The sequence below is a fragment of the Lathamus discolor genome, chromosome Z, assembly GCF_037157495.1.
Source record: "Lathamus discolor isolate bLatDis1 chromosome Z, bLatDis1.hap1, whole genome shotgun sequence".
In the NCBI taxonomy this organism is placed as follows: domain Eukaryota; kingdom Metazoa; phylum Chordata; class Aves; order Psittaciformes; family Psittacidae; genus Lathamus; species Lathamus discolor.
Genome location: NC_088909.1, coordinates 24,610,508 through 24,636,708, shown reverse-complemented (window position 1 = coordinate 24,636,708; position 26,201 = coordinate 24,610,508). Strand labels below are relative to the sequence as shown.

The following is a 26,201-nucleotide window of genomic DNA, read 5'->3' as shown; positions in this document are numbered from 1 at the left end:
ACCCTGCAGCCCAAGCCCAGGGCACACTCACCAAAGGAGACTTCACCGAAGCGGAGGGACGATACATTGAAATGAAACGCCGGCCCAGTGACACAGCCACTGTGAGGACAAAGGCAGAGGAGACATGGCCTCGGTTAAAGAGAACTGCAAAGCCTTCAGCTTTCCTTACCGTTCCGGTGGGTAAAAGCCGGCCTGAGAACCTCAGGGGGTTTCACATCAAGCCCTCACCCTCATGCTCAGCACAGCATCCAGGTGGACGGGAGGCAGCCAAAGCAAAGCGGTCAGCAGCCCATAGCTGCTTGTGGGGCTTGGGGCACAGTGTCATGCAGGGTATGCCCCCAAGTTGTAGATGGCCTGAGGAAGGACACCAAACAAGTGATGGCTGCGTGCCTCAGTTTCCCCATCTGTAATGTGTTGGACACAGGGGTGTCCCCAGTAAAGCACACTCAATGTAACTACCCTTCCCAGCCACAGCTTTCCTGCTTTGGCATTTCTTAGCTGGAACCGCTCTTCCCATGGAGTACAGGAACACCTTGCTCAGAAGATCTTGATCCATGCAATCGTTATGGGGGCAGGACTTTGAGACACGAAGCCAGGGGAGCCCCAGACATCCCTTGACAAGAGCCGCAACAGCTCAACAGAGCGGACAGTTGAATCTTGGAGGAAAACATCAGCCAACCACCAGGGCACCAGCTGACCCATCCAAGAGCAACACGTCTTAAACCACCCAACACAGAATCGTCAAATCATCTACGCTGGAAAAGACCTTTAAGATCATCAAGCCCAACTGTCACCCCAGCGCTGCCAAGCCCACCACTAATCCGTGTCACTAAGGGCCTCGTCTACACGGTTTGGGAACACTTCCAGGGATGGTGACTCCACCACTGCCCGGGGCAGTCTCTTCTAATGCCTGACCACCCTTTCGGGGAGAAACTGTTCCTAACATCAAGTCTAAATCTGCCCTGCACACACTGAGGCCGTTTCCTCTTGTCCTTTCCCTTGTTACTTGGGAGAAGAGACCAGCCACCTCCTGGCTCCATCCTCCTTTCAAGTAGTTGCAGGCATAACGGAACCTGAACACACCGCATCTCCTCACCTGCCCTTAAATTCAGCAGACTTGAAGGCTCCAAACTCCAGGACTCACCAACATCCACCTGAATCACCACGTGAAGCTGCACAACACCCATTAATTTATTTCATGGTTGATGCCAACCAATGCCAGCTCTGCCTCTCAGCTCAAAATCAAGGACCACAGCAACTGGTGTGTTCAACCCAACCTATTCCATGGCTCCCTCTTGCTGACAATTCCACTTCACTTGCTGCTGTGGTCGCAAGGAGTCAGCATCAAACTGGAGTCAAGGTTAGTGTGGGCTCCTAGTGTGGAGATGCCAGGATGAGAGCCAAGCTCAAGACCTCAGACAAGCCTTTTCTTTCTCTGCTCCATCAGCAAATGAGGTAGGTGGGAGATGACTACCCAGAGAGAGCTACAGATGTGGCCGCCAAGCTCTTAGAACCCTCCTCACCTCACAGTCAGCGTCAGAGGCTCAGGGGATCCCTTCACATTGAACTGGAATTCCTCTGTGAACTGCCCCACGACACTGGCATTGAAGGAGATCCAGATGGCCTGATGATCAAAAGGCAAAAGCATGCCCTCCCGGGGGCCAAAGGTGAAGCAGGAGCCCAGAGCTCTCTCTGGAGGGACCACGCTGAAGGGAGTCTCAGTAACTCCTCTGTTGAGCAGGAACACCTGCAGCAGCAGCGAGAAGGCAACATGGAAATACATGAGGAATCCTCTTTGCTTACAGAAGGCTCACTTCTTTTCTAGTTTAGCAATTAACATCTGTAAAAGGCAGAAGATGCTGAGCGCTGCTGCCAAATACAACAGGACGAGTTCTGCCTCGGGGATTTTTTCCATGCAAAGCAGGGATAACTTCACACAAACAGAGCCACTCTGGGCTTATTCCCCTGACACAGAGCACTCCACTTGACCTGCAGTGCCAAGCGCCTGCTCAGCACCACCAAGTTGATTCAGACCCATCCCGCAGCTCCACGAGGCTCGCTGCTGCCCGGGAGCCATCCGGATCCACCCCATGCCCTGCGCCCCGTCCTGCTCACCCTGTAGCTGTGGCTTGAGCCAACAGTCACCTCCCCGATGCTCAGCTGGTCACAGCTGAGTTGGACCTGGGGCCCGACGCCTTCCCCGCTGATGCACAGGGGCAGCCTGGTCTCACAGCCTGTGGAGGGAAATCTCTGTGAGTGCAATTCCCTCTGCTACCCGGCACTTTCCATGTTGTCTCAGTGCTGCTGCCGGTCCCTTGGCTGGATGGAACCAGCTCTAGATGCTCCAGGACAAGATACGGGACCCATCTCGTCCCTCAGGACATACGCCTTGGGGCTGCTTTCTCATTTCTAACCAACCCCCTGGGCCGGTGTCTCAGAGAACCACAGAATGGTTTGTGTTGGAAAGGACCTTAAGATCATCCAGTTCCAACCCCTTGCCATGGACAGGGACACCTTCCACTAGAGCAGCTTGCTTCAAGTCCCGTCCAGCCTGAACTTGAACATTGCCACGGGTGGAGCAACTTCCTTGGGCAGCCTCTTCCAGTGCCTCACCACTCTCACAGGAAAGAATTTCTTCTGTATATCTAAACTAAATCTCCCCTGTTTAAGCTCGAACCCATCAGCCCTTGTCTTATCTCTCCAGTCCCCGATGAAGGCTCTCTCTCCAGTCATGGGAAACCAGCCTTCTCACTGAGCAGATCACATAAGCCATAAATGTACTGCTAACGTGCACATCCCTTGGTGCAAAGGCAACCGAGACCTCAAGGCTTACAGCTAAACTCCAAGGTGGGTCCTTTCCCTTACATTTGCTAGAGATGACAGAGCACAAGATCTTCAGTCTGAAGGCTGCTCTCAGCCACTGAAGCAGCCTAAGGTGCCTGAATCCTGGCTCAAATTTTGGATGAGCTCTCACTGCCATCCCAGCCTACTCTGCACACAAAGTGAGCAGCACGAGAAGGAGGAGAGAGCCACGCCACAAAGACTCATCTTGGAGGTAACTGGTCTACAGGGGCCTGGTGCTCCTTCACTAAAGCTGTGTTGCAAATGCTGGCAAAGCCATGGCGGGAAAGCTTATTCCTTCACTGCTTGGTCACTTCTGGGATCAGGAAGGCAGAGCCAGGCATCCTGAGCCCTGGCCTCCGACAGGAGACCACCGGGAACCACGGGGACAGCGGCGTGTGCCAGCACTGCCCTGTTGAGCCCTCCAGAACTACATGAGGTCCGAGTGGGCTGGAAGAGTGTTTCTACCTCCTCTGTGGGAACAGGAGCAGGAGGAAAGAGCTGTACCTGAGATGTCACAGTAGACTGTCTCTTGGTAGACTCTGGCTTCTTCGGGCTTAAAGATTACATTGATTTCAAGGGAAGAATTGGGCAAGACATCTCCCTCCTGAAACAGAAGTGACAGCAAACCATTTATCTTCAAACATCACATTCTTGTTTCCACTGCAGCCCTGGAAGCCTTTATTTAGAGCATCAGCAAAGAGCAAGGAGCAAGCAACGCTTGCCAACAGGATTTACAGGAGAGCTTGGAAGCAGCAGCTTCCAAAGTCCCTCGCCTTTACTGGCACCCGGAAGGGGCATTTTGTTCCCCTCAGAAGAGACTGAGCTCTTGCTCGCAGATTTAAGTCTGGGCCACGCTACCAGTTTCTGCAACTCTCTGCTGCTCTCGCAGAGGATCCTGGCACTGGTGCTCAGTCCCAGGAAGCCCTGCCACACATTTCAGGAGGCATCCCTGGTTTCTATAGGCTCTCACTTCCTGTAACTGGTTTAAGGATAGGCACCTCTCAGCTTTACACGGGCTGCAGGAGCAACCAAGAAGAGAACAGCAGCCCCTTCCTCGGAAAACAAAATAGAAAAAATAAACTACTTTCACCCACTGTAAAAGAAAGAAGAGGTTGGGATTATTCCAGGGTTTACTCCAAGATGAGAAGGGATGCTGCGCTGCTCAGACAGCAGCCATTCTTCATCTCAAGACCATGCAAATACTCAGAAGGCAGGCTCTGGCTGATTGAAGGCCATGGGGTTTTTGCTGGCATCACCAGGAAAGTGAGCAGTTTTCTCTACCTATCTGCAGTAGAACTCAAAAATCCCGTTTAAACCTGCCAGCCTCGTGTCCAGGCTCACAGACGACACTGGAAGGGAGACTCAGACGTGGTATAAATCCAGGTTTTAGGAAGGGATTGCTGTGCTTGGGCTCAATTTGGCCTCCTTTCCACCCAGGACCATTGCATTCTGCAGGTCAGTATGTGAACTAACAGTGCACCAGTGTCCTTTCTTCACCCCCGCGCGCTACGTGGGAATGTGTCCTTACGGAGAATAACTGATACCTCTGAACACTGTGTGGACACTCATGAAGTGCCCTTAATTCACAGCCCTTGCAGCAGAGCCCAGCCTGGGGTCGGCTCTTGCCGCTGTTCAGAAATGCTTTTTGCAACAAGTGCCCCTAGCCTCACCAGAAACCGGATGTCTCCTCTCTTGGCACATCAAGCAGCTGATGTGGGATCTGCCAAGGGACCTCCTTCAGAGATGAGAAGGAGGAGGAGCAGCAGGAAGGGAGGTTCTCAGCCATCACTTACCATGGGCACAATGGTGAAAATATCACTGCAGAAAGGCATGGAGCCTCCCTGCACCTCTGTCCCCTGGTTCTGGGAGCTGCAGATGGGAAGGGAAGGGTGTTCTCTGAGAGGGGGGACCAGCCCGTGCTCCGCAGGAACATCAACCAGCTTGTCCTCTTCCTGCCTCTGCAGCCTGTGCCATGGGAGAGACGAACCAAGCAGATAATTGAATAAGCAGCAGATTTGCAAAGCCTGTCGTGTCAGTGCACGAGCAGCAAAGCACTCGGCGAGGAAGAGCAGCAGCTCAGCACAGGGCTGACCCTGAGACACAGGCTCCCACATGGATCCCATTATTGCCGTTCTTCCCAGCACAGCAAGGAGTTTTACTCCTCACTGACGAGCTAACAAGAGGTTTCTTAAAGCTGGCAGCCCTCAAGAAAAAGCCTCCTGCATTGGGAGGGGAGAAGCAACTGGCTTTCAGCTGCTCGTTACCAGCATCACACTTTTCCCCTTCCCTTTTGCACCCACAGGGGTGAGGAGACAGTATCTGCACTGCCTTCCACCAGAGGATCCCGGTGCACTTCCAAAGCAAAGCAACGGATTTGGGCATCCCATCACTTCAGTGACACAAATGGCTTTCTGAGCATGAAAACAGAGGTGCCAAGAGACGAAGGGACTCTGCCCAGCATCACCTAGTAAAGCAGTCAGGACCAGCATCTCTGAATGCAAACCCTACGTGGAATCTTGAACCACCTCATCTTTTCCCTCGTTTTGGCCTCCACTGCAGAGCTGTGATGCACTTAACCTCTCCCTTTATTGGCGACTGCAGCAGAAATCATTCTAGTGTTTAAAGATCACAAGCGGGAGATGAAAGGGGAGCCCTGCTGCAGAGCGGTTGCTCCTTGCTGGCACACTGCTGTCCCCCCTTCACGCTCCAGTCCCCTGGCCATGAAGAACCAGCGGGTGACAGCACTGGGGGACCAGGGGAAAGCTCCACGTGCAGCAAATCGAGGCAATGCCGTGTGAACGATCATCACCCAGCTAAATCCAAACGCAAAGAGAAGGGAAACAGGCAAGGACGTTACTTGCTGCACACACACTGAGCCTCGCGCACATGCTGTGCATGAGGAGGGCTTCCACACACTGGCGTGAGCAGCCCTCAACTCAAGCTCCGTCAGCAGGCCAGAATCACATCCCCAAAAGCGCTGCAGGAGGGACACCTTCTAATGGGCCATGTCTTTTGGGGTCACATCCCAACACAGGCTCCTGCACTGCCTCCTCTCAGGAAAAGGCCCTCTCTCCTCTGAGATCTCAAAAGCTTCTCTGACAGCAGGATGGTGGCCTTGGACCATCCCCAAAACTACGAGTAAGGAGGAACCAAGCGTCATGCTCAGAGTCAAGGACAGAGACTGGCACGACAGCAAGTCTCATACGTAAAAAATCAGGTTGAAGTGAACTCTGGGGAAAGCTGGTGGCTTCTGAGGGGACAGAGGATCACCCAGGGTCCAGTCCGAGACAGGCAGGTGGGGAGAGATGCTAAAGAAATGGTCCAGGGAAGAATCAAGGCAAGCTCACGAGATTTTCTTTTAACTCAGTGCGTTTGCACAGAACTCACACACTGTGTCATTAAAAACAGACAACCGTGGAAAACTAGTTCTGGCCTTTGAGGCATTTCTGACCTAATTACGCTGAACTTGATGTGCTCAAAGCCCTTGAAAAGTGCTGCAGTTCAAGGCAGTTTCCTGATCAGCTCTGGGTTCAGACTAACTCCTGTATATCTGCACCCATCTGAGCCTGAGAAGTCGCACAAGGATTGCCCAAGTCACATAAGCTTTAAAGTGTCATTTCCAGTTCATCCCCCCAGGCTGTGAGTGTTTCTCTGCTGCCTGAAATGGCAATTTCAAAGCTTTGCCAGAGACACCCTTGGAAGAACCTGCCCCATCTCTCACCACCACGACGACACAGGTTGCTGAAGCCCAAAAGCACTTCCAAGTCCTGGCTGCCCTCCCTTCCCCGCAGAGCCCTCCACATCTGCCCAGCCTATGAGGAAGGGGAGAAACACCTCGTTGGGCCAGAAACCAGGACACTGAAAGGCAATTCCCCAGCCTACGGCAGGACGGCCTCCACCTTCTGGGCCAACCAAGCACTCTACCCTGCCTGTGACTGGAAAAGGAGCCTGCCAGCTTATCAAAGAAGAAACTGCTAGAGTATCACAATAGCTGTGCCACCTGCAGCTCTTCAGGGCTACTGCTCAGTGCAGTCCCAGGTACCGAGTGCTGACACCTTCCTCAGCCTCATGGACCCTCCGTAGTGCACGGATCTCTGAACTCAATAGTTTGCCGCTCCCAAACGTGAGTTTGCCCTCTCAGGCAATCCAGTGATTGCACTCAACCTTCTCTCCCCAAAACATCATCCTCAGCTGTAGCACGGCTGGGACTGCAATGGTAAGGGTTAAGCTCCACGCTGTGCATGGGTTTACGTGCCCTAATCCGTTCAAAAGCCCCAACAGCCCTCTGAGACCGTGTGTTAGTTTTCCCCTGGGGCATCTATCTTTCTGAGACGAATCTCTCAAACAAACCTCAGCTTCTGCCGCTCCTCCTCTTCCTGATCAACAAAACGCTTCCACTGGAAGTGGGCCGTGATGGCACTCTGATTGTGGATGACCAGGGATCTTAGCTTTGACAGCGTGACAGAAGTCTTCTCAACTGTCAAGGAGCTCTTGTCAAGCCTGATGTTGACATTTACAGCTGTTCCACAAAGGCTTTTGTGAACATCTTCACCTGGAACAAAGCAAAAGCAAGTCTTGGCTCATCTCACTTGCTGACGGAAGTACAAGGAACAGAACAATCTGCAGGCAACAGAAGAAAGAGCTGCAGTTTTGAGCTGCATAAGCAGTTCCCCGGATCAGGACACTTAGCATATCCTGACAGCTGCACATGCTACAGCATGAGGATGTCCTGGCACCACCTTAGGCACCTTATTTTGTGGGTCGTTCGTGGAGATGTATCTTTTCAGATGTGCCCGGGTGCCCTTTGGGCTGCCATCCCACTCAGGTCACAGGGAATTCTACATCCAAGTCACTCAGTGATGCTGAGGAGCGCCACCTCAGCCATGCCTTGCCCAGGGTCTCCTGCAGGCAGGAGATGCCCCCAGTGTCGTGTCATCCTCATCTCCTGGTCCTGAAATATTGGGCATAGCTCTGATCTCAGAACCCAAGCGGGAGCATTTGAAATGCAATGGAGAAGGGCAGAAACAACAATGGAAACTACAGAGCAGCTTCTGTGCTGAGCTCTGCACTCAACAGGCTGCTACTGGGCCCTCGGATCCATCTGCCAACTCCTTCTTTGGCTCCTGCTACGGTCACAGCCAGGTGCCTCACCACTGCCCGCACATTCTTCCTTGTCAAACGTGCTGCTGTTACCACTTCACCACCGGAGAAGTGAGTCCCTTCACTAGGGTAAGTGTCCTCTGGAAGGCTGGAGACTTACTTCCAGCACCAGAGCAACACGCACAGCAGCACAGCCATTTCAAAGTGTTTCTCCAAGGTGGTGTTCACGACCTACCTTCAGACATCATTGCACCCTCACATTACTGACTCCAGCCAGCCCTAGCAGCAGCTTGCTCATAAACCTCACCACTAAAGAACTGCTGCTAACAAGGCGGTTTCTACAGAATCATTCCCAGGCTACAGCAAAGCTCAGAGCACCCTAATGGCTACCGCTGCCACAGTTACTGCTCCTCCTGGTCACAAGTCCTCAGCATGGCCCAGCTCTCAGCACAGCACCAACTGTACCCATGCAGCACATCACAAGAAGAGGGTCTCTACCTCAAAGGCCTTCCCGGGAACTGTAACACAACAGATCGGGATGAAAAGCAATGACCCGTCAGGAGAGCTCTAGGGGACAGGTTGCAGGCTCTTCAGAGAGCTCTCTTGCACGTTAAAAGCCATCTCCTTTTCAGTCAGGCTCCCTGCTGTGAGTTCTTCTGCAATGGAGCACCCAGAATATTCGCCATCGCCCCCGGTGCACCGTGCGCAGGAAGATCTGCCTGCCTTGCTACAGGCTGAAATATTCCAGCACAGGAATATCTGGCAGCCAGCAGGGGAGCTTTGCTCTACTCAGCGTGAAGGAACCTTGCAGAAGGCATTCAACAGGACAATGAAGCCACCAGATGATGACAGACAGCGCAGACACCGCTCTGTTTCGAAGGACACACGGAGGGTGCACCACGCGCTTACCTGTGTCATAGTGAACGATCATTGGACTCGTATAAACACCGGTCTTTGGTGGGTGGAATTCCACCGTGACTTCCATCGCTTCTCCAACGCCAAGAGTCCCAATGGAGGGATCCACAGAGAAAGGGCTGCAACACAAAGAGAGAGATCAGGACTGTATGGGAGATCCGGGCCCTCCCTTAAGTTTGCAGTCTAGTTCGCTTCAGCTCACTTGTGCAAGCAAGGAGCAAGCAAACCACAGTCGGTACAAGAAAACCAGAACATCCAGGATCAGAAATGGAGCGGGTGACTCTCCCTGCTGAAAGAGAACCAGACCTCAGAAGATCCCGCGGTATACCACGACCCCAGCCCCCCACACTCTGCACCCAGTTCTCAGTTCTCAGCTCTTCACCTCTGCACACGTGCAATCCAGTTACTCAGAATTCTGCTTTTTTGTGTAGTTCACTTAAAACTTTCCTAATGCTTCCCATTTCTTTATTGCAACTTGGGACTGAAATAGTTCATTGCCGAAGTTCGGGAACTCTTAAAACCCTTGTCAAGGAGCTCTCAACACACGCTCTATTACCCAGTAGAGTAGTTGGCAAGCGCCTTGCAAATAGATGCTAGACTTCACTGGGTATTTACTGTGGTGGTGCCTCTCACCAGCTCATTGCTTGCCTGTTTCTTGATGCTGTGTTTGGGATCCGTGACCTGAGCCCCTCGAACTGTCCTCTGCCACACAGCACCTTCTTCAGCAGTCAAGCTGCCTTCCTACCTTGCCTCTTCCAACCCAACAGCATCAGACCTGCAAGATGCTGCGTTGGAGACACCACTGCAGTGTAAAACTTGCTTGCAGAGCTTTCTCAAAACACTGCAAGCAATGGCAAACCCCACGTGTCCTGCCCATCTCCAGCACCTCAGATGCTCTGCCTCCTTTTTCTCACAGTTTACAAGCCCATGACCACGCAACAGCGTTTTGCGCAAGGGATGAGCTCCTTTACCTCAGAGTGGTGATGCTGTAGCAAGCCTCCCGCTTCCCCACGTTGCGCACCAGCAGAGTTTTCTGGGTGCTGAACCTGACTGGACACTCGGAGAAGTTCAGCTGCTCAGGGAAGTCCAGGCTGGCTCGGGCACCTATGGCTCGGATAGGCACAAAGAACTTCTCCCTCTCTGTGATGATGATAAGCTCGTCGAAATAATCCTGCAGGGAGAGAAACAATCTCAGCACAGTGCCTTTAGCACCATGCCCATTGCAGAAGAAGAGCTGCTGGTTTCTGTGACTCTCACAGTAGCATTCGGCAATGGACATGCACTTTTTACCTTCACGGCCTTTCATTACAGATTATTTCACAAGCAGGGGCAGCCAGGGACCATGGGGCAGATCCTCTTTAGTTTCTACAGGCATGCTGCCCGAGGGTAGGCCAGAGTATTGAACTACATTTAAGCAGCAAACAGAAGATGAGGAAAAGGCCATGCACAGGCAGCAGACTCTCAGCCCTGAAGCCAACAGACGTTACGTTAAATATTCCACCACTGAAGGGGAAAACAGCCTGAAACAGGCAAGAGCCTCCAGCCTATGGGAGCACAACCTTCACCCCCAGGAAAGAGTCTCCCCCAGGTCTAGATCCAGTGCAACTCCACTGAACGCAGGCCACTTCTTCAAAACCCACACCACATGCCTGCTTTGGAACCCAGCCCTGCAGGTTCACCTTCCCCTCAAGGCGCCATCTCTCGGGACCTCCACTCTCACCTTGTCCTCATCAGGTCTGAAAAGGATGCGGTAGGTTGAAGACATGCCCGGTGCTACCTTATAGTCCTCATTACTCGGGCTGATCAACTCGAAGTAAGGAGAGTTCCCCAGGATGACGTTCAGCAGACGAGGAACCTGCAGGGAAGACACAAGTAGGATTTTGTCGCTTGTGGAAACATGAGAAGGGACCAGGACAGGCCATGTGACATCCTTCCTTACCACCTTTCCAAAACACTTTTAGCTCTGAAGCTACACGCACGTAACACACGAGGGTGGACTTGAATCCCTTCTGCTGAGCTACACAGCTGCAGCACAGAGACAGTAGGAACAACACGCCCTGCTCTGAAGGCAGCAGGAAGGAGATGCAGTACCTCAAGTCACCTGCGTATTCAACAAGCCCAAAGAACATGCTTGCTTCTGCCTGCACACATCCATGCAGTCATACCTCTGGAGGGGGAATGTATTATCTGAAGGCAAACCAGCGTGCGTTATACGGGGAGGGAAGGAAGTCACTTCTGACACACCAGGGTGGAGCGGGGTGGTCAAGCTGCGGTGCTAGTCATGGCGGTGGACCAGCAAGAGAAGCAGACCACAGACACTCTGGGCTTCCTGAGAATAAAAGCTTACCTCAAGAGTAAAAGGACGAGCGCAGGAAGACAAAAGAACAACCCCAGGAAGAAGCAGATGGCTAAGAGAATTTAAAGGGGGCTGCAAAGCAGCAAGGGAGATCCGTAATACAAGGAAAGGCTGGTGCAGAGATGAGAACACCCAACGTGCCTCTACGATGGATACCACAGGCACGGAGACAGCAAACAGACATTCTCTAGCACACAGGCAGCAACGCCCCAGCACCCAATCTCATCTCAGAAAGCATAACAAGGAGACTTTGAATGGCAGGCAGCTCCACTGATGAACACGACGAGCCTTGGAAAAAATGGAGGCTCATTCTGCACCCCTGACCCAAGCCTGGTGACCCATGGCCAAGGCAGCCCTGGACGCTCTAAACACCCTTTGCTCCCACCAATGCCCTGGGGCAGCAAGCTCCAGGAGCCCATTTCCCACTGCAGCCACACGTTCTGGTCGCCAAGTCCCTTGGCACGTGAGCCCAGGTGGCAAAGATCTTCAGCAAGAGCCACCCAGGATGCCTCTGAGGGTGCTGAGGAGCAGCCTGAAGACAGGAAAGCAATTCGACAGCAAGTAGGCAAGAGCAGTAAGCATAGAGTGCAGCACTTCCGTATCGGAGTGAATACAGAGCACCTATTGGGCTCGATTACACTTTGCCTCTGTTACACATTGCTGCTAGCTGCAGTTTTAGGGGGTAGACAACCTCAGCTACCACGCAGGATACATCAGTAGGATTCCGAGGAATGTGGGAAACTCGTGAGACAGAGCACAATGTTCCTTTTCTCCAGGACATGACCAAAACCCAGCAAAATTAGAACATAATGAACTCTCTTGGGATTAGCATCTCTATCTTTGTGCATTTAAATATGCCAAGGGTTTTCGTTAGAGCTGATCTGCCTTTTACACCAGGGCTCTCCGACGCCTGAGGTTGTACCAGCTTCACAACTGATTCATTTTGGGTAAAATCAACAGTTCACACACTGCCTCCCCTTCACAGGGCATAGAAATCCCAAGCTGCAGCTGTTACCAGTCTATTACGTTTTATTGGGAATGGCACCAACATCAATGCAGGTGTTGTTTTCCACTTGGGAAGCACGAATAGAGCAAATTCACTGTTTGCCTCTTTGCTGGTACTTGGCAAAGGCAAACATTCTGAGGTGCTGCACGGATGAGGGAGCAGCTGAAGCCAAAAGGCACAGTGGGAAGGAAGCAGAGCAGTAGGAAAAGAGAAGCTGAGGCCCATTTTAATAAGCAAAGGGCACACCTGCAGCAAAGATTGCCCAAAGTCACTGTGAACCACACCAGTGGTGTCCCTTGGGCATAGGTACCCACATTGCAACTTCCCAGTATGCCCAAGCTACACCAGGAATGACACAGTACTCTCTGGGAGTAACTGAGGGACATACCTTCATCCTTCCTTGCCAAAGGCTCTTTCATGCTCTACCACGTCCCTGTAAAACCTGTTATCTCAGGAGATACTCTGACTTCTCTTGCTGTTCCTCCCCCTACATTAAGCCCTGACGGTGTCACTCCTTTTGTCCCCTCCTTTGTTTCTCCCAACAGGGAGATTTGAGGAGGGCGTTAATTCACCTGCACACTTCCACCTCCCCCCCGCTCCCCGCTGTGCCCTCCTCTCACACACACGTCTTGCTCTTTCTTACACAACCGGATCCTGAATTACGCCTGTTTCTCACCTTTCTCTGCTTCTAGCACACTTCCTCTTACGTACCAAGAGAATCCCTGTGCGGAAGAAAGCGCTCCGCGACAGGACGTTGAACTCAGCCCCTTTCCTCCCTCCTGTCTTTTCCCACCAGCTTGCTCTTGGCACATGCCTCACTGGAGCAAACGTTTCCCCAGCTGAAATTCAAAAGGTCTCCATTTCCCCCTCTACAGCAGAGCAGAACAAAGTTGCTGCCACTTCTCAACTTCTCCCTGCTCATTTTTCTTAGGAAATCTCAACAGGATCACAATCTTTCCCGTTCAAGTTGGAGACCTTCAGGAGCACATTACCCTGCCTGTGCTGGGATTCTCCAAAGAGAAAGCACAGCCACGCTGGCTTAGAAACACCTGAGCAGAACCGAACTAAGCTTAGCAGGAGCCTCAAGTGGCACCTCAAGTCCTCCCCTTTAACTGCTGCTGCTAAGCCAGCCTGTTTCCCCTGCTCTTCCAAAACACCCAGCCTGGAGTGCTAATGCCAGGAGTTACAACTTACTCCAGCACAAAGTGGAGAAAACTCAAGCCCTGTGCTTTGACACGGAGTTGCACACAGGGGGCTCAACAGGCTGAGAGAGGGAAACATGCCCTGCCAGAAACCAGGATTAACCAAGGAGCCACCGGGACATGGTGCACACTCGCGGTAAAGCATGACAGCAGGCAAGCACTGCCCAGCCCTCGACATTCCCATCAGTCCAGGGCTTTCAAGGGGAAGCATGCTGGCTCAGAAAGCTCCTTTGGCTTAGTTACCACCAGTGCGCGGCCAAAACCAGCGGCAGAATCCCCAGCATGGCAACATTTCCCCCATCTTGCAGAATCACGCTGCTGAGACATTTTATTCTGGATGCGCTGCGCTGCAGCAGGTAACTTGCTCTGCTGCACACCACGTGAATTCCACTGCTCTCCTCCTCCAGCCCAGTGCTCAGCCTCCACAGCCCAGCACTTACCCTGTCGATGTTCCTCAGAGCTAGCGCCGCTATGTAGAACTGGCGGGGAACGTAGTTCTCAAACACCACCTCGGATGGGAACGGCTGGAACAACCTCTGGTCCAGGCCAACTGCTGAGAACTGCAGATGCAAGACAGAGCAGAGAGAGCTTCAGCTGCTGGGAGAAAGATTAACGAATGAAGATCCCACACTGATCTCCAGTAAATACAGTCTCTTGGTGAGTACATCTGCCCAGCTCACACTAGGAGATGGGAGCCCACCCACCTCCGCTCTCAGCTCACAAAACGTTTCTGGACCATGTTGAGCAGCCTCAAGCTAAGAAGCTCTTTTGCAGGCTGTTTCTCCAGGCTGCCTTCTCCAAAAGGCAAAGCAGCGCCCACCTCCAGCAGAGCCCTCTGCTAAGGGGCTCCCTCAGCTCCAGACGCTTGCTGGAACAGTCACGAGCACTCAGGGAGCAAGCAAAACCCAGGAGTTTCCAGGAGCCTCCACAGGAAACAATTTGCAGGTGAACTTCCCTCTGAGACAGCGAGACTGAGTCCCACGCATCCCAAATATCTTTTTGGTTTTTTGATGCAGACCCGAGAAACCAGTCGGAAGACACCAGTACCAGGGAGGAAAGGCCAACAAGAAAGTAACAGGGCAGGAGGGAAACAGACAAATGAGGTGAATGCTGGATGGGGATGAAGTTTCAGCTGAAGTCTCAGCATCACGGGGCAACTTGAGCTAGACTGCAATTCGTATCCCCTTTCCCCACGAGCTTTATGTTGATGCTTCACTGTATTCTCTTACTGCTCGTTTCTTGAACACCGCTGCAGAAGCAGCTCTGAAAAATGCACGCAAAGACCAAACGCTGACCCAGCAGAGGCAGTACTTGGAGATAATTCCTCCCTGCTTGCTCTCCCCTCTCCCAGCTGCACTGCTGTCACTCGAGAGACACAGGCAGCTCTCCCGCTTCTCCACAAAAGCCACGCTCAGGCCGAGCCCAGTAGCTGTAGCACTGCCAGTTATTTGGGCGCCCGTCTTACGTGTTCCCACCTCCTGTGCTGCCTGGGGCAACCCATAACCGATGTGCTACATCAGGTCTCTTGCTGGCAGCTTTCTGCTCAACAGCCTACCTCAGTCATCCACCCACCTGGACTGTGTGTTAGACTGAGCAGTCCTGCAAGAAAAGCAGCTTTGAACATCCATCTAAGAGAACACTGATCCAGGCAAAGCGCATCCACTCTTCTCTGCCCAGCAAAACCCACCCACTGCAGCAGAGGTTCCACTGCCTTTGTGCAGACCAGGACTTCAATGGCTCATTGGAGAAATGTGTTTTTTGCCTTTCCCCCAGCAGAAAGAACTCCACCGCCACCAGTTGGAAATGACAACAGGACCTCATCACCAAGCTGCTTGGGTAAGCTGGAGGCAAGGCTGCCACAAGCACGTGCCCTCTTCAAATGTCACATCAAACGGCAAGGAGAAGAGCAGGGAAAGGCTACCTTTTGATGGGAGACTTCACCCATGTCCCGAAGCTGGGTAGCCCGGGGCCGCCTCATCTCCCGAGGGCTGGCCAGCCTCTGCCTGGTGGTGAGAGACTCTTCTGCCTCTCTGACCAGCTTCGGATTACGAGATGCTATCACTCTGCTCTGGAATCCATCCGCCCTTCTGGAGGACCTCATGGGCCGGGGGGTCTTGCCACTGGCCATGTCGCAGAGGTCGCCTGGAAAGAAGCAACAGTTGGACAATCCACAACCCCAGAACCTTAAAACCCTGGACCCATGGAACCCTGGAACCCCGCAACCTCAGGGAAGGGCTCTTAAAGCTCACCCAGTTGCAACCCCCTGCCACGGGCAGGGACACCTTCCACTAGGGCAGGTTGCTCCAAGCCCCGTCCAACCTGGCCTTGAACACTGCCAGAGATGGGGCAGCCACAGCTTCTCTGGGCAACCTGTGCCAGGGCCTTGCCATTCCTGGCACACCCAAAGGACACAGCTGTGTCTCCAGCCTCTGGCATCCTTCCTAAGCAGAGAACACAGGGCCTCCCCACCCTCATTCATGATTAGACCATATTTAGGCTCCATTCATAGACGTAAAACCCCACAACAAACAGACCCTGAGCCAAAACAGCCTTTTGCTCTGGGGGCAGTCCCACGAGCCACACAGACGCACCAGGCGCTACTGGCACTTCTCACCCTCTCTGCAAGGAGCCTGATGATGTTTCTAACTAAGTCAGCACAGAGTTCAAGACTCTGATTAAGAACCATAGTTTCTCAAGGCTACTTTGCCTGGCTCACGTTACAAAGATTATCTGGCAAAAACGGCTCCTTCCAGGCAGGAAATCACCCCACTGCCCAAGAGCATTTCTCCATGCAGAAGGACGCCCTAATTTTCACTTGTTAACACCCAAACTCCAGGCTCCCTCCAGGCACTCCAGGCTGCCACAGCAGGAAAAAAGCAGGAAACCATCGAAGGCACATGAGCAATTAGCTCAGAGCTACGTAAAATCCAGGATGATATTCCCTCCTGCTTCCCTGTGCTCCACATCACCTCTGCTGTGTGCACTTGCTGTACACAGCAAGACAGCATCTAGGCAAAGATGGCCATTCCCTGCCCCTCGACTGCTCCCCACACCCTGCAAGCAAGGCAATCACTTCATTCCTTTACTGCCAAGGCAGCGACAGCACGGCACGTGTTTGTGGTGCCGGGCCCTCCACGGCTTCAGGAAACAAGGCTACCGTTTCCTTTTGTCCTTGCAAGAAACTCCAGAGCTCTGCACTGCCCTACGGACAGGAGGACCTGCTGCAGCAAGAGCTGGGATTTAGAGCTGGAAATAACTCCTTTTCAAGGGAGAAACCTAATGGGGATGATCCAGCATTAAGCTGGGTTTCAGTGGTTTCTTACCGGGTCTTAAGAATAACTGCCTTATTCGTTCCAATTCTCCGAGCTGTGATTTCACTTCACTTGAAACGAACCCTGTCGTCGCCCCCACAACGCTTATTTCCAGAGGGCTTCCAACCTCCAGAGCCCAGCCAGCCCAGCAGCTTCCCCCCGCGCCCTGGAGCAAGGCTCTTCCACAGCCCCAGAGCCTGCAGGGACCAGCCTCCCAGAGGAGCAGGAAAGGAGCACAACGGAGCAATCGGGCACATCTCCCTGCAGGGGCAGGACAAACCAGCCACCAGGACACAGCACCCCTCCAGCCCACCACCCCACGGCTCCCTGCTCCCCACCTCAGACAGCCAAGGCTCCCTTTGCTGCAGGACCTACAGCCTAGCTCCAAGTCTCTACCCTCCCTGCAAGTTGCACGGCAATTTCAGAGCCCGTTCAAGCCCTTCTACCTGCCCAGCCCTGCTCTTAGCCCAGGGATGTTTAAATCCTGCCGGCTATCACACAACTGCCCCATCCCTGCTGCCAGCGGAGCTGCCTCCTCCCTGCCCAGGGCCAGACGCTACCTGAGCACGGGTGATTCACGCTTCTCCTGGAGGATTCCTCCGTGCGGGGCCCAGCCTTGGCTCCTGAATGCCCTCGCGCTGCTCGGCAGCTGTGGGCAGCTGCAGGGACAGGAGCCGCCCAGGGACGCCTCGGTGTGGCTCTTGCCCACCAGCACAGCAGCTAACTGCTGCTGGGCTGCCAACAGCCAGGGGAACCTGGGCAGCAAAGGACAGGGCTGGCACCTGGGCTGCCCAGCCCCTCTCCTCAACGCTCTGGCTTTGCCAGCTAGGGCAGGGTTTCACCAGCGCCTCGAGGAAGCAGAGCTCAGAGCCTGACAGTAGCTCAAGCCTGCTCCTGCCTCAGCGGCTCAGCAACTCCTGCTCTCACTGGGCCACGGCTGCTGCTCGCATTTAACAGCAGCAGCTCCCCTGTACGTCACAATAGGCGAGGGCCACACGTGGCTTCCACGGCCACCGCAGGGCCTTGCTAAAGCTACAGCCTTGCGGATCCCTGCAGCCCCCTACGCCTTCAATGTCTCCCCCGCAGTGAAGCCCTGCACCAGGGCTAAAGTGCACCTTACAGCAGCATTTGGTCACGCTCCGTGAGCGACACATAAATTGCTGGAGACACCGCAGATGAGCCAAGAATTTCCCTGCTTCAGCAGGAAAGAAAAAAGCTTCCGCACTGACTACAAAGCAACCATTTAATTCCTACTTTGCTGGCCCACGAGGAGCCCCGCCACACCAGGGCCATGGCCAGCCTGCCTTTGGGGTGACCCCTGTTGCTGTCCCTGGTGAGCACCCGTCGATGACTTTGTACCCATTAAGCCTGCGCACACGGGCACACGCACCACACAAGGCCACCCAACTGCCCGGGGCATCTCAGCTGCCAGGAGCTTCACACGTTTGCAGCACAGCGTTTGCCAGAAACAAAAGCTTCCCATGAGACTCGGGGCCACAGGCAAAGCAAATCCTCACACCTGCCTGGCGGGGAACGTGGAGCCCTCACTTTGAAACCAACACTCATCATCTGGGCCTTTACAACACAGGCAGGGAGGATATGAGCCCCGAGTGCTAACTGGCTCTCCAGGCAGCCAGCCTCTGGAAACACTCCAAAACATGTCCCGCACCATGTCCAGCCACGAATCCAGCTGGAAACTGGAGAGCTCAGGCAAAGACACCTCAGGCGTGACACCCCTGTGTGCTGAAGGCACCAAGGCAGAAGCTCTCTAACTAAAGGAAACCTCTTACAAAAGCTCTACCACAGCTGACATCATTAATAGGAGCCCACTAGTAGAGCTTCCTGCTATTTCCTTCATAACCTTCAACTGCCAGCCAACGCTGAGACAGCCCAAGCTCCCTTCCAGGGTCATAGAATCATAGAATCATAGAATAGTTAGGGCTGGAAAGGGCCTCAAGATCATCTAGTTCCAACCCCCCTGCTATGGCCAGGGACACCTCACGCTAAACCATCCCACGCAAGGCTTCATCCAACCTGGCCTCGCACACCGCCAGGGATGGAGCACTCACAACCTCCCTGGGCAACCCATTCCACACCACCCTAACAGGAAAGAATTTCCTCCTTAGATCCAATCTAAACTTCCCCTGTTTAAGTTTTAACCCCTTACCCCTTGTGCTGTCACTACAGTCCCTGATGAAGAGTCCCTCCCCAGCATCCCTATAGGCCCCCTTCAGGTACTGGAAGGCTGCTATTACGTCCCCACGCAGCCTTCTCTTCTCCACGCTGAACAGCCCCAACTTGCTCAGCCTATCTTCATACGGGAGGCGCTCCAGTCCCCTGATCATCCTCGTGGCCCTCCTCTGGACTTGTTCCAGCAGTTCCATGTCCTTTTTATGTCGAGGACACCAGAACTGCACACAATACTGCAGGTGAGGTCTCACAAGAGCAGAGTAGAGGGGCAGGGTCACCTCTTTCGACCTGCTGGTCTCGCTCCTTTTGATGCAGCCCAGGATACGGTTGGCTTTCTGGGCTGCGAGCGCACACTGCCGGCTCATGTTCATTTCCTCATCGACCAGCACCCCCAGGTCCTTCTCTGCAGGGCCGCTCTGAATCTCTTCTTTGCCCAACCTGTAGCTGTGCCTGGGATTGCTCCAACCCAGGTGTAGGACCTTGCACTTGTCATGGTTGAACATCATAAGGTTGGCATCAGCCCACCTTACAAGCGTGTCAAGGTCCCTCTGGATGGCATCCCTTCCCTCCAGCATATCAACCGGACCACACAGCTTGGTGTCACTGGCAAACTTGCTGAGGGCGCACTCAAGCCCACTGTCCATGTCAGCGACAAAGATGTTGAGTAAGACCGGTCCCAACACCGATCCCTGAGGGACACCACTCGTTACCGGTCTCCAGCCGGACATCGAGCCATTGAGCACAACTCTTTGCGTGCGGCCGTCCAGCCAGTTCTTTATCCACCGAGTGGTCCATCCATCAAATTGATATCTCTCCAATTCAGAGAGAAGGATGTCGTGTGGGACAGTGTCAAACGCTTTGCACAAGTCCAGGTAGATGACATCAACTGCTTTACCCTTGTCCATCAATTCTGTAGCCCCATCATAGAAGGCCACCACATTGGTCAGGCAGGATTTCCCCTTAGTGAAGCCATGCTGGCTGTCACCAAGCACCTTGTTGTTTTTCATGTGCCTTAGCATGCTGTCCAGGAGAATGTGCTCCAAGATTTTACCAGGCACAGAGGTAAGACTCTGTAATTCCCCGCGTCTTCCATTTTCCCCTTCTTGAAAATGGGGGTTATATTTCCCGTTTTCCAGTCGTCGGGAACTTCACCTGGCTGCCATTATTTTTCAAATATGATGCCCAGTAGCTTAGCAACGTCATTCGCCAGCTCCTTCAGGACCCGCGGATGGATTCCATCAGGTTCCATGGACTTGTGCACGTTCAGGTTCTTAAGACGGTCTTGAACCAGATCCTCTCCTATAGTGGGCCTAAGGTCTTCATTCTCAAATTTTTACCTTTAAGTGGAACCGACTGAAGTCTTAACCGCGCTTTCCCAAAGAATCTTAGAGAATAACAGAATCGTAGAACGCTTTGGATTGGAAAGGACCTTAAGATCCTCTAGTTCCAACACCCTGTCACAGGGAGGGACACCTCACGCAAGAACATGGTGCCCAAGCCCCGTCCAACCTGGCCTTGAACACTGCCAGGGATGGAGCATTCACCACTGCTTTGGGCAACCTGTGCCAGTGCCCCACCACCCGCACAGTGAAGAATTTCTTCCTTCTAGCTAACCTGAACTTCCTCTGTTTCACTTTAAGCCCATCACCCCTTGTCCTCTTGATACAGCCCCTGATCAAGAGTCCCTCCCCAGCATGCTGGTAGGCCCCCTTCAGATACTGGAAGGCTGCTATGAGGTCTCCACCCCGCCTTCCCTTCTCCACGCTGAACAGCCCCAGCTTTCTCAGCCTGTCTTTGTACAGGAGCTGCTCCATCCCCCTTAGCATCCTCGTGGCCCTCCTCTGGATTTGCTCGAACAGCTCTAGGTCCTTCTGTTGAGGACACCAGAACTGTACACTGTGCTCCCAGTGGGGGTCTCATGAGAGCAGAGGAGCAGGATCACCTCCCTTGACCTGCTGGTCATGCTCTTGGTGATACAGCCCAGGACACAGGGGGTTTCCGGGCTCAAGCGCACGCTGAAGCGCCTCATGTTCCAACCCCCAGGTCCTTCTCCTCACGCTGCTCTGAATCACTTCTCTGCGCAGCCTGCAGCTGTGCCTGGGATTGCCCTGACCCAGGGGCAGGAGCCTGCACTCGGCTTTGCTGAACTTCATGAGGCTGGCCACCTCTCCAGCATGTGCAGGTCCCTCTGGATGCCATCCCTTCCCTCCAGCGCGCCGGCTGCACCACACAGCTTGGTGTTGTCTGCAAGCTTGCTGAGGGCGCTCGATCCCACTGTCTGTGTCAGCGACAAAGATGTTGAACAGGGTCTGCCCCAACACCGACCCCTGACGGACACCATTCGTCACTGGTCTCCGTTTACACATTGAGCCATTGACCGCGACTCTCTGTGTGCAGTCAGCCAGCCAATTCCTTGTCCAGCGGCTGTGCATCCAGCGAATTCATGCCTCTCCCGTTTAGAGACAAGGACGTCATGTGGGAGGATGCTAAATGAAATTTATTGGCTCCAGAGAGCACGAACGTGGCGGGAAGGGCCAGGGGCAGCTGGTCACTTGCGGGTGGAGGGCAGGCCCCGGAGGTGGTAGATCCAGGAGCCGCCAGGGCAAGAGACCACCAGCCTGCTGGTGACAGGAGCCGGGCCGCCCGTGAAGGAGACGGTGATGGTGGTGCTGCTCTTGGCGCGCAGCATCTCGGGGGCCCTGACGCTGAAGGCCGGGTGCTTTACGGCATACTGGAACGCCGTGGCCCTCGGGAAGACGTTCCTGAAGGAGATGGAGGTGGTGCCGCCGGCTGGGATGAGGAAGGGGCCCTGGGGTTCAGGGGGCAGCGCAAGGCCGATGAGTGGGATGCAGTACTGCCCGCCCAGTGCAGAGCTGAGCTGCAGCGTGGCCTTGGCTTTGCCCAGGTGGCAGGGCTCAAAGGTCACTTCCACATTCAGCTCCGAGCCCCCAGCGCTGGCGGGTGCCGCACTGATGGATTTTGCCGTCTGGTAGTCGGCACAGTCGGTCTGCGCAGGGGAGACAAGAGACCATGGGGGGTTGGTCACAACAGCAGAGCCAGCGCCTCGGGAAGAACACGATGGTCCCCTGGCCCTGGCCCGTCCCACCCAGACCATAGCCCTGGTGAGTGCCTGCGGTGAATGGGCACGAGAAGTGTGCAAACGTGCCCAGCAGGAACAACCCTGCACCCAAGCCCCAAGACTGCCAGACCTGGGCTGCAAGCGGGAAGCAAGCCCAGGCACCACGGGGCCTGCAAAAGCAGCTCCAACCAGGGCAGCACACACGGGCCCGCAAGGGAGGACAAGCCCACACTAGTGGGAAGGCCCCTGGGCTCACATGGCCACCCTGGCTCTGCCAGGCCACGCCAGAGGCACTCGGACCCCCTGGTGGAGAGGGCTGGTGCTGGCCAGAGGAGCTGCCTCCCAGCCAGAGCCCTGGCAGCCCGGGCTCACCTGTAGGAGGTACTCGGTCTCCTGCTGGGCAAAATTCCGGATTTTGGTGGTGATGGTCTGACGGGAGCCCAGCGTGGTGCGGAAATACACGGGCTTCTCTGGCCTGCTCGAGGTGGCTTTCAGCTGCAGGGTGTAAGACAGAGAGCCCAAGTCGCTGCTCTGGAGCACCAGGTGCCCGGTGCTATCACCCGTTTTCAGGGGCTGATACTCCAAGACAAGATCCGCCTGGGAGGAAGGAAGGAAAAAGCCACGGCGTCAGGCACAGGCAGGGAACACGTGTGCCTGAGAAGGGGGCAGCTGGTCCCTGCTCTGCTCAGGCAGCGCTTGAAGGCTGGGCTGCCTTCCCCGCTCTGACTCCCTCTCTCTCGGGCACAGCCTTGCTCCTTCTGGGGGACGGTTCACTCAGGGACAGATCCCAACAGCTCAGAGCCCTCCAGCATGATGCCAGAAGCTGCCCACCCTAAAAAGCCCCTGTGCTCCCCCAGGGCACACACCACCTCCTGTCAATGCAGGCTGCAGACAACCTGGCCGCGGGATCAGGCTTGTCCTGCAGCCACTCGCACCTGGAAGCAACACATTAAATGAGGGGCACATGGCACAAGGGCCTGCCACGTGACGCCCAGTGGCGGCGTGTTACAGGGGCCAGCAGGGCAGACTCCACCAGCGCAGGATGATTCCCACTGGGGATATTCTCGCACACTGCTCCCTCTCTACGTCATCGGCAGGGAGCTGCCACCACGGAAAGAGGCCCCACATGGCTCCTTTCAGGCATCACCCTCCAAGAGCCCCCCCTCCGGCCACGAGTAGGGAGAGCAGAGTGAGCCGGAGGAGCTTTGCTCCTACCTTTGACTGTGCAGGAACAGTAAAGTGCTGTGGAACGCTGACGTCCGGCACTTTGCAGTTGATGGCAAACGTCACCGGGACAGGCAGAGGGTTGTCCACCTTGACGGTGGAGGACACTCTCTGCCGAACGGCGGTGCTCATTTCAACAGTGCCGATGGGTCCCGAAGCCATCACCTTGAAAGTCACCATGTGGAACAAGTACTCTCCGGTTGTCTCGTTGAGGAAGGTCACCTGAATCAGACAGAAAGGGAAGTGCTGCTCATTCCACACAGGAAAACAGACCCGGAAGAGCCCACCGAGCTCAGCGCCCTGCTTCCAGGAATGGCTATGAGCACCCAGCGAGGAGGAGTGCAAGACCAGAGAAAGCACCTGTGGTATTTCATAGGACCCGTGCACGTGGAGGTATGAAAACGGGCGTGTAGCTTCTCAGTGAGCCAACAGCTCCTTGAAGGGCCCTGCAGACCAGTGTCCTCACTCACCTTTGCCCTGTAGACTCCTTCTTTGTAGGAGAAGAAGGTGAGCTGGTAGTCCTTCTTCGCAGAGCTCGGCACGTCGATGTATGAACACCCCTGCAGCACGGAACTGCTTTCCAGGTTCTCTGGTTTGAGCATGTCAATAACCACCAGGAACCTGCGGGTGAGAAGGACGCAGTGAAGGTCAACAGGAAGGACTCCCATAGGATACCCATCGTGCGGGGGTACAATACAGTCCCTCTCATCCTCAGTGCCTCGGGCACAGGGCGCCAGCTCTCACCCCCCTTGGAGGAAAGCCCTCCAGGATGGCTCTGCACAGGCAGAACGTGGGTATGGCCAGACACAGCCAAGGAGAGGGAAAAGCTTTCAGGAGGGAGCTTCCAGGCACTGGAAGCTTCCTTCCTTGTGCTGCTGCAGGGATTGCTCATGAGGCCAGACTCCCTGGGCTGGACTCACCTCTGTGGTCTCTGCAGCCAGTTGGACACAGGGATGAGCTCCGTGTGGGAATTCCTGCACGGAACCTGCCGGGAAATGGCCCCTGAGCACCTGGGGGCTTCAGCAGTTCCTTCCAGCTGGTAGCGTAAGCCTGTCCCGTCCGGCAGGGGGAAGAAGATGGAGCCCTACAGACAACGAATAGGACAAGTCGGCTCTGGAGCACCCCTGGACAGTCCCACGCCTGAGGCTCTCACTGAGGCAGCTTTCAGCACGTCCAGCTGGCAGAGCTGTGACTGCAGCCCTGTCCCGCGCAGGAGGAGACAGACGCCAGCGTCGCACCTGCTCTGAGCTGCTTGTGAGCGGGTGCGTGGCCCACAGGACACGGCACAGCTACAGGACACAGAGGCATCATCTCTGGGCAAAGCAAGGAAACACGGGCCCTGCAGCAGAGCTGCTCTGCACATCCCAACACTCCCTTACTGGCCCCACTCACCTGGGCATGTCCCTGCCAGCCTGTGCTCACGCAGGGACAGCCGTGGGCAGGGGGTGGCCGTCCCTGATGAGCTCCATTGCCTCAGTCCTGCTGGCCTTAGCCCCAACAGCGCTGACCAGAGAGCAGCCTGTAAGCTGGCACAACAGGGGCCCCCAGACATGGGCCATGGAAAGCTCATATCCATGCTCATTCTGGGTGCCCGTGCATCCCAGACACCTGCCTCTGCCTCCACAGCAGCTGAAAGCTGCAAGACTCCTCACGCAGGCTGTACGTTAAAGAGATGCTGAGCACGTGCGACCCTAAGGGCACAGATCTGCTGAGCACCCTGGAGACTTGAGGCCAGAAATCTCTGACCTGGCCCACTGTAAGGCCAGCTGGAGCGGGACAAGGAGTGCGACAAGGACCCGGCAGCTCCAGCACCACAGAGCCCTTCTGAACTGACCCCTTGGATTTAGGAGCTTGTTGCTGGCCTGGCACAGAAAACATTGCAGAGGGGCCAGTCACCCCCCTGTGCCCAGCCTGAGACCTGCAGGAAGGGCTCCTCCCAAAGCTCCTGCATGACCCTCAAGAGATCTCTCTCGTTTCCCACCTGCCTGCTCACGGCCAGGACGGCACTGACAAACTGCAGGGCAGCTTTGCCCTTCTTGCTCCCTGCAAGCTGCAGAAGGACACCAGCCAGGTGCTGCTGGCAGAAGTGGTTGTGCCCGGGGCTTGGAGAGCCTGTGCAGCCCGTGCGCTGAGCATGGGGGTCTCTGAGCCCCCTGGGCTGCCACAAGCAGCGACCCAGAGCTACGCAGAACAAACTTCATTTCTTGGCCTGCAGAAAGCCTGGCTTTTTACGTTAGCTGCTCCAACACGTTTGGTGCTCAGTCCCGACTTCCCATCTGCCCTTTGCCCGTGCCTGGCCCCCAGCCACCACAAAACCCACCTTCCAACAGAGAGCACAGGACACCTTCAGCTTGGACAGGACCTCCAAAGGTCATCTCGGCCAACCTCCTGCCCAAAGGAGAGTGACCTACGAGGGTCATGCCACGAGGGTCAGCACGCTGGCACAGCTCACCTACCTGATGCTTCTTGTTCCCACAGCTCATGGTTAGGGGTCTGTAGGTGACCTGGTAGGCCTTTTCTTTTTGCCTGGCCTCCAGATGGATAAATTCAGGCCCTTTCCAGTATTTCCCCTCAACAATGGGCTGCAGGGTCCAGGCCTCGCTGCTCGGGTTCGACAGGAGGATGGTCTGGCTCTGCTTCTCACGCACATTGCAGCTGAAAGTCAGGGTCTGCAACAGAGGAGCACAGAGGCTGCTGGGTCGTACCCACAATCCTTGCCACTCTTCTCACGCTGGCTTTACACCAGGACCTGGAGCACGGGGAGCAGCTTTTCCTTGTCACATGCAAAAATTACACTTTGGCCACAGCTTTTGGAGTAAATCAAGCTGGTTGTTCTTGAAGAAGGGAGCAGAACAAGCCTTTCGCATGCTGGGTGAAAGGAAACTTCAGGGGAGTCCTGAAAGGAAACTGCTGTGCAAGGACAGATCTGCAGCCACACAGCCCTTTCCTTCATGGGCAGGATGAAGAGGAGCTC

At 54.8% G+C, this 26,201-nt stretch overlaps 2 protein-coding genes across 2 annotated transcripts in view; both read right to left on the bottom strand.

The window, feature by feature from the left end:
- Positions 1 to 15,434, bottom strand: part of LOC136005871 (hydrocephalus-inducing protein-like) — a gene marked incomplete at its 5' end in the record, with an annotated part of 47,972 nt that extends 32,538 nt beyond the window's left edge. Inside the window, 10 exons of the mRNA XM_065663764.1 lie at positions 32 to 92; positions 1,529 to 1,747; positions 2,116 to 2,234; positions 3,349 to 3,448; positions 7,206 to 7,396; positions 8,854 to 8,978; positions 9,831 to 10,030; positions 10,580 to 10,714; positions 13,864 to 13,983; positions 15,345 to 15,434. Of these exons, the coding sequence (XP_065519836.1) occupies positions 32 to 92; positions 1,529 to 1,747; positions 2,116 to 2,234; positions 3,349 to 3,448; positions 7,206 to 7,396; positions 8,854 to 8,978; positions 9,831 to 10,030; positions 10,580 to 10,714; positions 13,864 to 13,983; positions 15,345 to 15,434 (1,360 nt within the window). The remainder of the gene's footprint in view (positions 1 to 31; positions 93 to 1,528; positions 1,748 to 2,115; positions 2,235 to 3,348; positions 3,449 to 7,205; positions 7,397 to 8,853; positions 8,979 to 9,830; positions 10,031 to 10,579; positions 10,715 to 13,863; positions 13,984 to 15,344) is intronic.
- Positions 15,435 to 15,520: 86 nt separating this feature from the next.
- Positions 15,521 to 25,881, bottom strand: LOC136005870 (hydrocephalus-inducing protein-like; the record flags this gene model as incomplete). Its single annotated transcript, XM_065663763.1, has 7 exons — positions 15,521 to 15,565; positions 21,539 to 21,733; positions 21,851 to 21,931; positions 23,225 to 23,449; positions 23,698 to 23,848; positions 24,148 to 24,311; positions 25,684 to 25,881. Coding segments are annotated over 7 exons (1,059 nt in total), but the record flags the coding sequence as incomplete, so codon positions are not given.
- Positions 25,882 to 26,201: the final 320 nt, after the last annotated feature.